General features: G+C 41.4%; 1 protein-coding gene across 6 annotated transcripts in view; it reads right to left on the reverse strand.

The window, feature by feature from the left end:
* The window catches only part of hjurp (Holliday junction recognition protein), a 48,673-nt gene that overhangs the window by 25,041 nt on the left and 9,929 nt on the right, over window positions 1–13,703 (reverse strand). For 5 of the 6 annotated variants that reach the window (XM_043701050.2, XM_043701048.2, XM_043701049.2 and 2 more), the window contains exons 3-5: window positions 12,283–12,359; window positions 11,711–11,771; window positions 2,764–2,831 (exon numbers count right to left, since the gene is read on the reverse strand). In XM_043701050.2, the coding sequence (XP_043556985.2) occupies window positions 2,764–2,831; window positions 11,711–11,771; window positions 12,283–12,359 (206 nt within the window). Of the gene's footprint in view, window positions 1–2,763; window positions 2,832–11,710; window positions 11,772–12,282; window positions 12,360–13,703 lie in introns of those variants that run through there. The other variant, XM_043701052.2, reaches the window with a different exon arrangement.

The raw sequence follows: 13,703 nt of genomic DNA on the forward strand, positions 1-13,703 counted from the left end.
TCCCACTAGTGAGGTTAACCTTAATCCAGGAATGTAGTTACAGAACAAGGCAACACTGATTTAAAACGGAAATAGAGTGAAAGAGTCATATAGCACAGAAACAGACCCATCAGTGCAGCTTGTCCACACCGACCAGACATCCCAATTTCACCTAGTCCCATTTGCCAATATTCGGCAGGAGAAAGTAAGAACTGCAGATCAAAGTCAAAATGTATGGCGCTGGAAAAGCACAGCAGGTCAAGCAGCATCGGAGGAGCAGGAGTATCGACATTTCTGGCATAAGTCCTTCGTCTTCCTGATGAAGGGCTTACACCTGAAACGTCGATTCTCCTGCTCCTCAGATGTTGCCTGACCTGCTGTGCTTATATAGCGCCACACATTTCGACACATATCCCTCTAAACACTTCCTAATGTGTTAGTTGGGATGTGAAGGAATTTGTCCTCAGAGGTTAGTGAATGTCTAGAGAGTCTAGATCATAAAGCATTTCAATGGGACATAGATATTTTGATTATAGGGAAGTTGGGGGGTGAAGAGCTGGCAAAGAGGAGTTGAGGCCTGAGACAGATCAGCCACAATCTTACTGAATGGCGGACAAGTTTGAACAGTCAAATGCCTTAATCCTGTCTTACATTGTTCTCGTGTGCAAAAGAGGCCATTTAGCACATATGTCTGCACTGACTCTTGATTTACTGTCAATCTTCTGTCTTTTCCCATAACCCTGCACATCATTTCTTTTTAAATATCATTTAATGCAATGTTGAGTGTCTCAATTGAGCCTGCCTCCATCATACTTTCAGGCAATGCATTCCTGAAACAAACTACATGCAAAAAAAAAGTTTCTCATGTTACATTTATCCTTTTACAAATTACTTCAGATATAGGACTGCTTGGTTTTCATCCATTTAGGAAGAGAAAATGTTTCTCCCTGTCTATTCTGTACACATCTTTCAATTTTGAAAACTTCAATCTGCTCAATCTCTTTCCCCAAGGAAAATTGTCAACTTCAATCTTTGTAAGTGAAGTCAATAGAAAAACTATGTTAAGGTAGGGTAAGGATTAAACAGTCAACAAGTTATCTAGTACAAGAGTTCTATGCAAATTGCTCTGCACAAGTATTATGTACAGCTGACATTCTGGATCAGTGGTGCTGGAAGAGCACAGCAATTCAGGCAGCATCCGAAGACAGGCAAAATCGACGTTTCGGGCAAAAGTCCTTCATCAGGAATAAAGGCAGAGAGCCTGAAGCATGGAGAGATAAGCTAGAGGAGGGTGGGGGTGGGGAGAGAGTGGCATAGAGTACAATAGGTCAGTGGGGAAGGAGATGAAGGTGATAGGTCAGGGAGGAGAGGGTGGAGTGGATAGGTGGAAAAGGAGCTGGGCAGGTCGGACAAGTCCGGACAGGTCAGGGGATCGAGTTGCTGGAGGTTAGAAACTAGGATGAGGTGGGTGAAGGGGAAATGAGGCGAGTTTGTTTCAGGACATGGTTGAAGAGCTTCAGGGCTGAGGAAATGACCTGGGAGTTGCAGTGAGAGAGAGACTCCCTGAGTCTCTCTCTCACTGCAACTCCCAGGTCATTTCCCTGAGTCTCTCTTGTAGAGAGAGGAGGAAAACTTCTTCAAGGCAGGCATCCTTGCAAGAGGATTCGCAGTAGGGTTAAAATCAACGAGGTAAAAACAATGACTGCAGATGCTGGAAACCAGATTCTGGATCAGTGGTGCTGGAAGACCTATTGTACTCTATGCCACTCTCTCCCCACCCCCACCCTCCTCTAGCTTATCTCTCCATGCTTCAGGCTCACTGCCTTTATTCCTGATGAAGGGCTTTTGCCCGAAACGTTGATTTTGCCTGTCTTCGGATGCTGCCTGAATTGCTGTGCTCTTCCAGCACCACTGATCCAGAATCTGGTTTCCAGCATCTGCAGTCATTGTTTTTACCTCGTTGATTTTAACCCTACTGCGAATCCTCTTGCAAGGATGCCTGCCTTGAAGAAGTTTTCCTCCTCTCTCTACAAGAATCTCAGGGAGTCTCTCTCTCACTGCAACTCCCAGGTCATTTCCTCAGCCCTGAAGCTCTTCAACCATGTCCTGAAACAAACTCGCCTCATTTCCCCTTCCCCCACCTCATCCTAGCTTCTAACCTCCAGCAACTCGATCCCCTGACCTGTCCGGACTTGTCCGACCTTCCCAGCTCCTTTTCCACCTATCCACTCCACCCTCTCCTCCCTGACCTATCACCTTCATCTCCTTCCCCACTGACCTATTGTACTCTATGCCACTCTCTCCCCACCCCCACCCTCCTCTAGCTTATCTCTCCATGCTTCAGGCTCTCTGCCTTTATTCCTGATGAAGGACCTGTACAGCTGACAGCATAGTGCAAAAGCAGGCAAATTTAAAATCCAGATCCTTTTAACAACCGAAAAGGCTCACCCCTAGAATGAATTTATAACTCTTCACACCAGGAAGAAATTTAGGAAAATAAAGGAAAATGCATGGATCACAAAATATCAATGCTTGTTTTACTCTTCAAGTGTAAATCTCATTAAGAAATGTTACCATCACAAGTGACTGTGATAAATAAATTGCACATGAAAACAAATTTAACAAAACAGCTGGACTCAATGTTTCACATGGATACATTACTATAAATCACTTGGGAAAGTTGATATCATGCATGTGATTTGCATAACACAAAAATCATAGCTGAAGGTTATATAAATTATCAGATTATAGGAAAGAAAAAGTTGATCAAAGATTACGCTGTACCTTGGACATACTTGGCATGCATTGTTCATCTTTGACAGCTTTAAATTCAGAACTCCGATCTGCTTGATCTTGGATTTAAAACAATAAGTTTTCTTAGTTCACTTTAAATGCATTCAAGATATACCAACTTCTTTTACATCTCCTACTTATTTCCTCATTGGCGAGGCCATTCTGCATCACCCTCCGTGAGTTGTTCAGATACTGTGATTTTGTAAGACAGAATTTATGCCTGAAATTCATAAGCTGAGGGGGTAAAAAGGGGGCCACCATTTTTAAAAAAAGAACACACCGATATGTTATCATTCAAGCAATGTGAAGCCAATATTATTAGCTCAAATACTCATTCAATATCAATATGCGCCATCCTAAGATTTAAAAAATGTAATGACAAAATTATGAGCCACAAGTTCCAATACCTGTGTTTAACAAATAGACTGGTTTATTCCTAACACAAGTTAATTACTAGTATCTTTATTGGGCAGCACGGTGGCTCAATGGTTAGCACTGCTGCCTCAGGTCCCAGGTTCGATTCCAGCCTCGGCCGATTGTCTGTATGGAGTTTGCACATTCTCCCCGTGTCTGCGTGGGTTTCTTCCGGGTTCTCCAGTTTTCTCCCACAGTCCAAAGATGTGCACGTCAGGTGAAATGGCCATGCTAAATTGCCCATAGTGTTAGGTGCTTTAATCAGGGGGGGGTGGGTTACTCTTCGGAGGGTCGGTGTGGACTTGTTGGGCTGAAGGGCCTGTTTCCACACTGTAGGGAATCTAATCTAAGTTGAATTCAAGACAATGCAACCAGACTGCAGAGCTGCAATTATACCAATTGCGTTTTTGTACTACTTACTCATACTGATGAAACTTTTAATTAGACAACTGCTGTGTCAATTGCAATCCAATATAGAAACTAAAAGATGATCCTGGCTTTCTAAGTTTTAGAGGCAATTTTTCAAATTTGAAGTTTGGAATACTGAAAATAGTAGAAAACAAAATTGTTGAAAATCTCCAGACAATTCTATTAGGAAGACTAGTCAATGTTGCCAAATGAGTCTGCAACCAATTTCATAAAATTATTGCAGATCCATTGGAATTAATGCATTGTGACCCAATTACTGAGTCACAAAGTCATACAGCAAAGAAACAGATCCTTTGGCCGAACTCTTCCTTGCTGACCAAGTTTCTCCAAACCAAACTACTCCTACTTGCCTGTATTTGGCCTTTTTCCCTCAATCTTTTCTATTTATGTACCTGTCCAAAGGCATTTCAAATGTTGTAACTGTACCTGCCTCTACTACTTCCTCTGGCAGTTCATTCCACATACAAGCTAAGTGGTATGTGGAAAAGCTGCCCCTCAGGTCCCTTTTAAATCTTTCTCCTCTTAGCTTAAAAGTACATCCTCTAGTTGTGAACTCCCCTACCCGAGGAGAAAGACCTTTGTCATTCACTTTATCAATACCCCTCATGATTTTATACATCTCCATAAAGGACAACTCTCAAAGTCCTGCTCTCCAAGGAAAAAAGCTCCAGCCTCTCCTTGTAACTCAAACTTTTAATTACTAGCAACAGCCTTGTAAACCTTTTCTGAACTTTCTCCAATTTAATAATATCCTTCCTTTACTAGGGTGACCAGAACTATACATAATACTCGAAAAGAGGCCTCGCCAACTTCCTGTACAACTGCAACATGACATCCCAACTCCTCTACTCAATGGTCTGAGCAATGACAGTAAGCATGCTAAATAATTTAACCATACTGTCTGTGATGCAATTTTCAGAGAACTATGTACCTGAACCCCTAGGCCTTTTTGTTCGACACCACTCAGGGCCCTACTATTGACTGTATAAGTCCTGCCCTTGTCAGTCTGACTAATTGCATTTATCTAAATCAAACTCCATTTGCCACTCCTCAGCCCATTGGCCCAACTGATCATATCCCTTTGTTATCTCAGATAACCTTCTTCATTGTCTACTATATCACCAATTTTGGTGTCATTCACAAACTTACTAACCATGCCTCCTAAATTTTCATCCAAATTGTTCACATAAGTCATAAACATATAACTTCGCTCAGTTGCAGCATCAACTGCAATTTGTAGGAGACCAAACATCTATCAGTGTTAGCACTGTTAGAAATATTTCCTAATTTATCCCTGAAAAGTCTGGTTATATCCCCTAGTCTTATACTTCACAATCCAAAGTAGCTTCCATCTGCATCTTTAACTCCCATTGATATATTGAAAATATCAAATACACTCCTAAACCTTGTAAATTACAGGAATAATAACCAGGCTGCGTGTAAATCTCATGTAGTAATTTACTTTTGCAATCTAAATATTAGCCATTAAATCTACACCACTCCCTCCAAGGCCATATGTCCCTATTAAGGAGAATGGGGCATAGCCTCTGTGACACAGCTTTTAGGTATAATGCCTAGCATCCTGTTAAGACTTTTCTATCTGATGAGGTGACTCAATTGAAATATTTGTTAAAAATCCAGGTTTGAGTTAGTACAAACATATCCAATCCATTACAAATGGCAACTGGCCACTATCAAAGCCCCAGATCTTCAACTGATTCAACTGCATATGTTCATGTGGCAACATTCTAATTAACAGTGAAAGTTGTGCTGTTCTTTATGTTGTAAGAAACATCCAATTACTACTACCTACCAAACAAATGCTCCAATGTACTGCTAGCTTTATCAACTCGTTACTGTTCTGTTGAATTAGGGACAAGAGTGCAAGTCAAATTAAAACTAGAAAACAAGCTGAAATTAATTCTTCTCATTAGTGCACAGCTTTTGGTAATACTGTATTTCTTCTGTAATACCGAGTCATCAACCAGTCAGATTGACCAATGAAAGATAGCAAGAGATGCACTTCCGCTTATTCGCGACAAACTTCATATAACAAGCAAATATGTCCAGTGAATTGAGTGCTGGTACAATAATGACCCAGAATTTCAATTAGATTTTGGTCAATTACAATGTAGTAGCAAATCATTGGCTCAATTTTCCTTCTGGATTTCATCAAGCATGTAACATTCTTTGAAAAGATTGCGTACTTAGTTTTGGAAAGAAGCCCATGCAGTAAATTTAGATTTTCAAGTATTGTGAAGTATATGATGTTTGCAATCTTTGAGTGAAGAGCTGCACAGCTTGACAGTCAACTGGGCATAATCATAGTATTCCCTTGCGATAGGTTTTTGCTAAGATGGTTCACGGTCACTCAACACATTACCAGCAGTAGCTAGTAATTGGGAAACTAGGTTGAAAACAGATCAGTATGAAATGGGAATAATTTTGAGCAGCGGGATTTCTCTAGTTGGAATAAATCCTTAGGTACAGTGACATGAACAAAAAGGGTGATAATTGCTAATTGGAAACTACAAGGACACCAAGGAGCAAGAGGTTAACCAAGGGAGAAAAAGGTACAGAGCAAAATTCTGATTGCCAACAGAAACCTCTATAGTCAAGGGGCTATAAAGTTTTTTGTCAGTTGTGATCAAAGTTACAAACATATGGTTTCCAGGTACCAGAGGTCTGGGCATCAAGCCATAAATGGAAGAATAAATTCCACAAATGAAAGACAATCCAAAGATCTTAGTTCTTGTAGGAACCAGTGACAGAACCTTGAATCTACTTTTAACTGTGCACAGATCGAGATTAAGGAGCAGAACCAGTCATTGAAAAAGAGATCAAGAACTGTCAACACAGAACCAGAAAGACAGTTGCAGACTTCTGAGAAACTGGAACGATTTTTGGGATGAGGCAACGGCCACTTGGGCAGTAACCTATATCTAAACAGACAGGGATTCATATTCTTAAAGAAAGGTTCATCTGGCAGTTCTAGTCAAAGAAGAAAAAAAGAGACCAAGACAAAACTGGACCATTTTACCCAAATGTCACATGTATGTGCATGGAGAACTGAAAAAAAACTTGTGAGCCAGAAGCACGAATTCACCTGAGAAAGATGTGATGTACTAGATGGGGCCATGGCTACGAAGTAAGTATCATGCATGCGTTAGATTTTTTTTAAACATTATTTCTTGGGATGTGAGCATTGTTGGCTGGCCAGCATTTAGTTGCCCTTGACAAGATAGCAATGAGCTACCTTTTTGAATTGCTGCAGTCCACCTTCTATGATTGATCCACAATGCCATTCAGGAGAAAATTCCAGACTTGTGACTCAGCGACAGTGAAAAACAGCAATGTGTTTCCAAGTCAAGATAGTGAGTGGCTTGAAAGGGAACTTGCAAATGGTGGTACTTCCATGTATAGTATCGGTTGCCCTCATCTTTCTAGATGAAAATGCTCGTGGGCTCTTTGGAGAACTTCTGGAGTGCATTTTGTAGATAGCATGCACTGCTCTACCAAGCAATGGTAGTGGAGTGATAAAATGTTTATGGATGTGGTGCCAATCAATCAATCAACTGCTTTGTCCTGGATGGTGTCAGACTTCATGAGGGTTGCTGAATGTGACATTGTCATTATACTCATGGAATCATACCTTCAGGCATCAAGCTATTGCTTGACTGTCTGTAAGATAGCTGTCCAATATTGGCCATAGACCCCAGATGTTAGTAATAAGGACTTTGCAGGGTTGACAGAGCTGTTTTGTTAGTATTTCTGGTTCCTAGGTCCATGCTAGATGGCTCATCTAATTTCAATTTGAATACTACGTGCATCGAGATGCTATAATTTTCACCTTTTTACAGTGGCCTACTTTGGCACCAATGACACAGGTAGGAAGAGGGGTGGGGAGGTCATTCAGGAGCTCAGGAGGTAAGTTGGAAGCTAAAAGCTAGGACAGACAGAGTCGTCATCTCTGGGTTGTTGCCGGTGCCACGTGACAGTGAGGCAAGGAATAGGAAGAGAGTGCAGTTGAACACGTGGCTGCAAGGATGGCGTAGGAGGGAGGGCTTCAGGTATTTGGACAATTGGACTGCATTCTGGGGAAGGTGGGACTTGTACAAGCAGGACGGGTTGCACCTGAACCAGAAGGGCACCAATATCCTGGGAGGTAGGTTTGCTAGCACTCTTCGGGGGGGGGGGGGGTTTAAACTAATTTGGCAGGGGGATGGGATCCGGACTTGTAGTCCAGCAAGTAGGTTAGCTGTTTTTCAGGATGTCCAAGAATGTAGGGAGGCTGTGGAGAAGGTAGCACTGACAGGGAATACTTGCGGACACAGAGATGGGCTCAAGTGTGTATACTTCAGCACAAGGAGGATCAGAAATAAGGTGGGTGAACTTAAGGCGTGGATCGGAACTTGAGACTACGATGTTGTGGCCATCACGGAAATGTGGATAGAAGAGGAACAAGAATGGTTGTTGGAGGTTCCTGGTTACAGATATTTCAGTAAGATTAGGGGCGGGTGGTAAAAAAGGAGGGGGGATGGTGTTGCTAATTAGAAATGGTATAATGGCTGCAGAAAGGCAGTTCGAGGGGGATCTGCCTTTGGAGGTAGTGTGGACTGAAGTCAAAAATAGGAAAGGAGCAGTCACCTTGTTGGGTGTTTACTATAGGCCCCCAGTAGCAGCAGAGATGTGGAGAAACAGATTGGGAAACAGATTTTGGAAAGGTGCAGAAGCCACAGGGTAGTAGTCATGGGCAATTTCAACTTCCTAAATATTGATTGGAAGCTCTTTAGATCAAGTAGATTGGCCGGGGCGGTGTTTGTGCAGTGTGTCCAGGAAGCTTTTCTAACTCAGTATGTAAATTGTCCGACCAGAGGGGAGGCCATATTGGATTTGGTACTTGGTTACGAACCGGGACAAGTGATGGGCTTGTTAGTGGGTGAGCATTTTGATGATGGTGACCACAATTCTGTGACTTTCACCTTGGTTATGGAGAGAGATAGGTGCGTGCAACAGGGCAGGTTTTACAATTGGGGGAAGGGTAAATACGATGCTGAAAGACAGGATCTGAGGAGCATAAATTGGGAGCATAGGCTGTCAGGGAAGGATGTCGTTGAAATGTGGAACTTTTTCAAGGAACAGATACGACGTGTCCTTGATATGTACGGACATGTCAGGCAGGAAAGAGATGGTCGTGTGAGGGAACCTTGGTTGACGAGGGAGGTTGAATGTCTTGTAAGGAGGAAGGAGGTGGCTTACATATGGTTGAGGAAACAAGGTTCAGACAGAGCGTTGGAGGGATACAGGATAGCCAGGAGGGAGCTGAAGAAAGGAATTAGGAGAGCTAAGAGAGGGCATGAGAAATCTTTGGCGGGTAAGATCAAGGATAACCCCAAGGCCTTTTATGCGTATGTGAGAAACATGAGAATGACGAGAACGAGGGTAGGTCCGATCAAGGACAGTGGTGGGAGAATGTGTATTGAGTTGGAAGAGATAGGAGAGGTCTTGAATGAGTACTTTTCTTCAGTATTTACAAATGAGAGGGACCGTATTGTTGAAGAGGAGAGTATGAAACGGCCTGGTAAGCTAGAGGAGATGCTGGTTAGGAAGGAAGATGTGTTGGGCATTTTGAAAAACTTGAGGATAGACAAGTCCCCCGGGCCTGACGGGATATATCCTAGGATTATGTGGGAAGCAAGAGAGGAAATTGCAGAACCGTTGGCAATGATCTTTTCGTCTGCACTGTCAATGGGGGTGGTGCCAGGGGACTGGAGAGTAGCAAATGTTGTGCCCCTTCTCAAAAAAGGGAATAGGGATAACCCCGGGAATTACAGGCCAGTTAGTCTTACTTCGGTGGTAGGCAAAGTAATGGAAAGGGTACTGAGGGATAGGATTTACGAGTATCTGGAAAGACACTGCTTGATTAGGGACAGCCAGCACGGATTTGTGAGGGGTAGGTCTTTCCTTACAAGTCTTTTTGAATTCTTTGAGGAGGTGACCAAGCATGTGGATGAGGGTAGAGCACTGGATGTAGTGTACATGGATTTTAGTAAGGCATTTGATAAGGTTCCCCGTGGTAGGCTTATGCGGAAAGTCAGGAGGCATGGGATAGTGGGAAGTTTGGCCAGTTGGATAGAGAACTGGCTAACCGGTCGAAGGCAGAGGGTGGTGGTAGATGGTAAATATTCAGTTGGAGCCCAGTTACAAGTGGAGTTCCGCAGGGATCAGTTCTTGGTCCTCTGCTGTTTGTAATTTTTATTAATGACTTGGAAGAGGGAGTCGAAGGGTGGATCAATAAATTTGCAGACGATACGAAGATTGGTGGAGTTGTGGATAGTGAGGAGGGCTGTTGTCAGCTGCAAAGGGACTTAGATATGATGCAGAGCTGGGCTGAGGAGTGGCATATGGAGTTCAACCCTGTCAAGTGTGAGGTTGTCCATTTTGGAAGGACAAATAAGAATGCGGAATACAGGGTTAACGATAGGGTTCTTAGTAAGGTGGAGGAGCAGAGGGATCTTGGGAGTCTATGTTCATAGATCTTTGAAAGTTGCCACTCAGGTGGATAGAGCTTGTAAGAAGGCCTATGGTGTATTAGCGTTCATTAGCAGGGGGATTGAATTCAAGAGTCGTGAGGTGATGTTGCAGCTGTATAGGACCTTGGTAAGGCCACATTTGGAGTACTGTGTGCAGTTCTGGTCGCCTCAATTTAGAAAAGATGTGGAAACTTTGGAGAGGGTGCAGAGAGATTTACCAGGATGTTGCCTAGAATGGAGAATAGGTCGTATGAGGATAGGTTGAGAGTGCTAGGCCTTTTCTCATTGGAACGGCGAAGGATGAGGGGTGACTTGATAGAGGTTTATAAGATGATCAGGGGAATAGATAGAGTAGACAGTCATAGGCTTTTTCCCCGGGTACAACAGAGTGTTACAAGGGGACATAAATTTAAGGTGAAGGGTGGAAGGTATGGGGGATGTCAGGGGTAGGTTCTTTACCCAGAGAGTGGTGGGGGCATGGAATGCGCTGCCTGTGGGAGTGGCAGAGTCAGAATCATTGGTGACCTTTAAGCGGCAATTGGATAGGTGCTTAAGCTAGGACATATGTTCGGCACAACATCGTGGGCCGAAGGGCCTGTTCTGTGCTGTATTGTTCTATGTACTTGCACTATTTTTATATTTGTACATTCTATCCCTTCCTTTTCCATTCTGGGAACAATACCCAAGTAGCTGTTCTGTAATATTACCTTATCCTTTTGCTTGTGAGGAAAAGTATTCCCTCACCAAAACCGCCCTATTTAGTTTAAAGCCTGCTCCAAAACCATAATTATTCAATTAATCAGGATTGGCCTCAACAGAGTTTAAGTGAAGCCTGCCCTACTAGAAAAGAGTTTTTCTACCCAGTACTGACGCCTGTGCCCAATGAACTGAAATCCCATTCCTCCTACACCAATCTGGAGTATTTTGTTTTCTAAATTTAGCCAATGCCAGTACACTACCTAAATCACAGACATGCAAGATGCCCAACAAAAACATTTTGCTGGAGAGACTCAGCAGTTCTGGTAGCTTCTATGGAGAAAAAGCAGAATTAGCATTTTGAGTCATGATCCTTCTTCAGAACCAGTTCTAAAGGGTCACTGGAATCAAAACGCTAACTCTGCTTTCTCTCCATAGATGCTGCCAGACCTGTTGAGTTCTTGCAGTGATTTTTGTTTCAGATTTCCAGTATCTGATCATTTATTTTAGAGTTTAACCCAAGATTATGACCTTGGAGGTTCTACTTTTAAATATCCAAATTTTAAAATATTAAATTATGAAACACAGAAGATTATGTAGCTAGAAAATTTAGAAAGATGGACTCAAGCTCAAAAGGTCCTGCACGACAGCTGAGGATTTTGGAACAGGTTGAGATAATCCCCTTTGATCCAAAAAACCCTCAAATTTCTGTTTTTTGTAGAGAAACTATTAGTTGCCCACATCAGAGTATTATGTTATAACTGTTGGAAAATTGATGCATTGTCTGCAAAAGTTTTAATGCATTGTTTCTCACAAATAGCTCCACAATCATATCTTGAAAGTAATAAGAAAACATCTTAACTAACCTGATAACTCTGTGCTCATCAGGTCCTTCAGGCTTTCATCAGGTGCATAATATTTTCCAGACTGAAGTATAGATAAAAAAAAACATTTCAGTAATTTTCTCCTGATTCTGTTCAGCCACAGATGACATTTATGCTTGGAAAAAGTTGTTTTTAAGTTTTCTGTGACTGTAACCAAACTTTTCCAGAAGTATGGCTCACTATTACCACAGGAAACTAAAATGCTGTTCAAGACAAAAATTACTTCAACTAGCTAGATTACATGGTCAGTGTAACAAACAAATAGTAAAAATGAATTAGAGAATGATCAGAAAATGTAGCAATTAATCAAGGACAGAGTGGCCCCATGTCTAAAGCACCACAGTAAAACCAATCTTTAAAATATTGTACATGATCCAATTCAAAGTCATTCTAATTTTTGAAATTGGCATAATTTTAAAATACTCAAGTTTACATATCTATGTAGATCATGCCCAAAGTCAAAAAATTCTCAGTTGAAATTCAAGCTAAAATTATCATAATACTGGTAAACCAATTGCAAAATAACAGAAAATACTACAGGATACAATCTGCACCTTTTTCTTACGGTTAACTCTGGCTTGTTTTCTCAAGAAAGAATGCGGAGAGTCAATGGGACACCATGCTACTGGACCTAAAAAGATAAAAGATTATCTATAAATGTTACTAAATGTCCTTCTTTATGAAATACAATATTAAAAACTCACTGAAAATGAATATTCATAGTTTCTATTTCATAGCCCTAAAAAAATTAAGATTTATCTACCTTTGAAATAAAATTTTACCTTTCCATTGTTAATTTTTAACAAGACCTTTATTTGGCCAAGTTAACCTGCTTGCAAATAAATTTTAAGTCAGCCTCCACCAAGGTAAGACTACAGTTAACTGGACAGAATCTCCAGTCTTTCCAGGGAAAGGGCTCGGGTAGAAACCAAATGTTTTCCCACAATAATGTAATTAATGACAAGTCTGCAATCTGCACAGGAATTAACATTTCATTTAAGTTGTGATAATTCTTATGTCATGATGTAAAAGGTAAACTTGAATCCATTTAAATTTCAGTAAATTATTCATTGAAACATAGAACCCCTACAGTGTGGAAACAAGCCCTTTGGCCAAATAGGTCCACACCAATCCTCCAAAGAGTAACCCACCCAGACCCATTCCCCTACCCTATTATTCTACATGTACCCCTGACTAATGCACCTAACGTATACATCCCTGAACACCATGGGCAATTTAGCATGGCCATTTCAACTAACCTGCACGTCTTTGAATTGTGGGAGGAAACCCACGCAGACACAGGGAGAATGTGCAAACTCCCCACAGACAGTTGCCCGAAGTTGGAATCAAACCCGGGTCCCTGGTGCTGAGGCAGCCGTGCTAACCACTAAGCCACCTGCCATTACACCCAAAATGTCAACTTCTCCACCTGATGCTGCCTGGCTTGCTGCGTTTTTCCAGCCTCTTGCCTGTCTATTTTGGATTCTTGCATCTGCAGTTTGTGTCTCTAACCTGCCATAACATAGCAGACACAAGATAAATTAAGTGAAGGCTTCATTTACAGTTACTGCTGGTTATTTTAGTAGGCAGATGTCTAAACCAGTTAATCAGTGACAACTAGTTTCTAGTACCATGTAATTGAATTACAAATATGTCACTTACAACATATTAAACTGTCATTATGGAAAAATTACTAATCACCATGTAGTTTGTTAAGCAATAACTACAGTAATTAATTTTTCTGATCGGACACAGCTCGAGTTGAATTGGAAATAATAACCTAACTAAAAAGTTTCCATTGCTATTTGAAACTTCAAATACCGAAAATATCAATAGCATCTGGAAAATAGAAGAATTAATCAAAAATGTTTTAATGTTTGTGTGAAGTTAACAAATGTACTGTACACAATAACCACCATACTCACATCAGTGCTACAAAGAATAAACAAAGAATAAATAAGAATGGATTGGTTAA

Source organism: Chiloscyllium plagiosum, unplaced genomic scaffold (genome assembly GCF_037043375.1).
Source record: "Chiloscyllium plagiosum isolate Xiang-an unplaced genomic scaffold, Cpla_swu_hap1 HiC_scaffold_12, whole genome shotgun sequence".
NCBI classification, from domain to species: Eukaryota; Metazoa; Chordata; class Chondrichthyes; order Orectolobiformes; family Hemiscylliidae; genus Chiloscyllium; species Chiloscyllium plagiosum.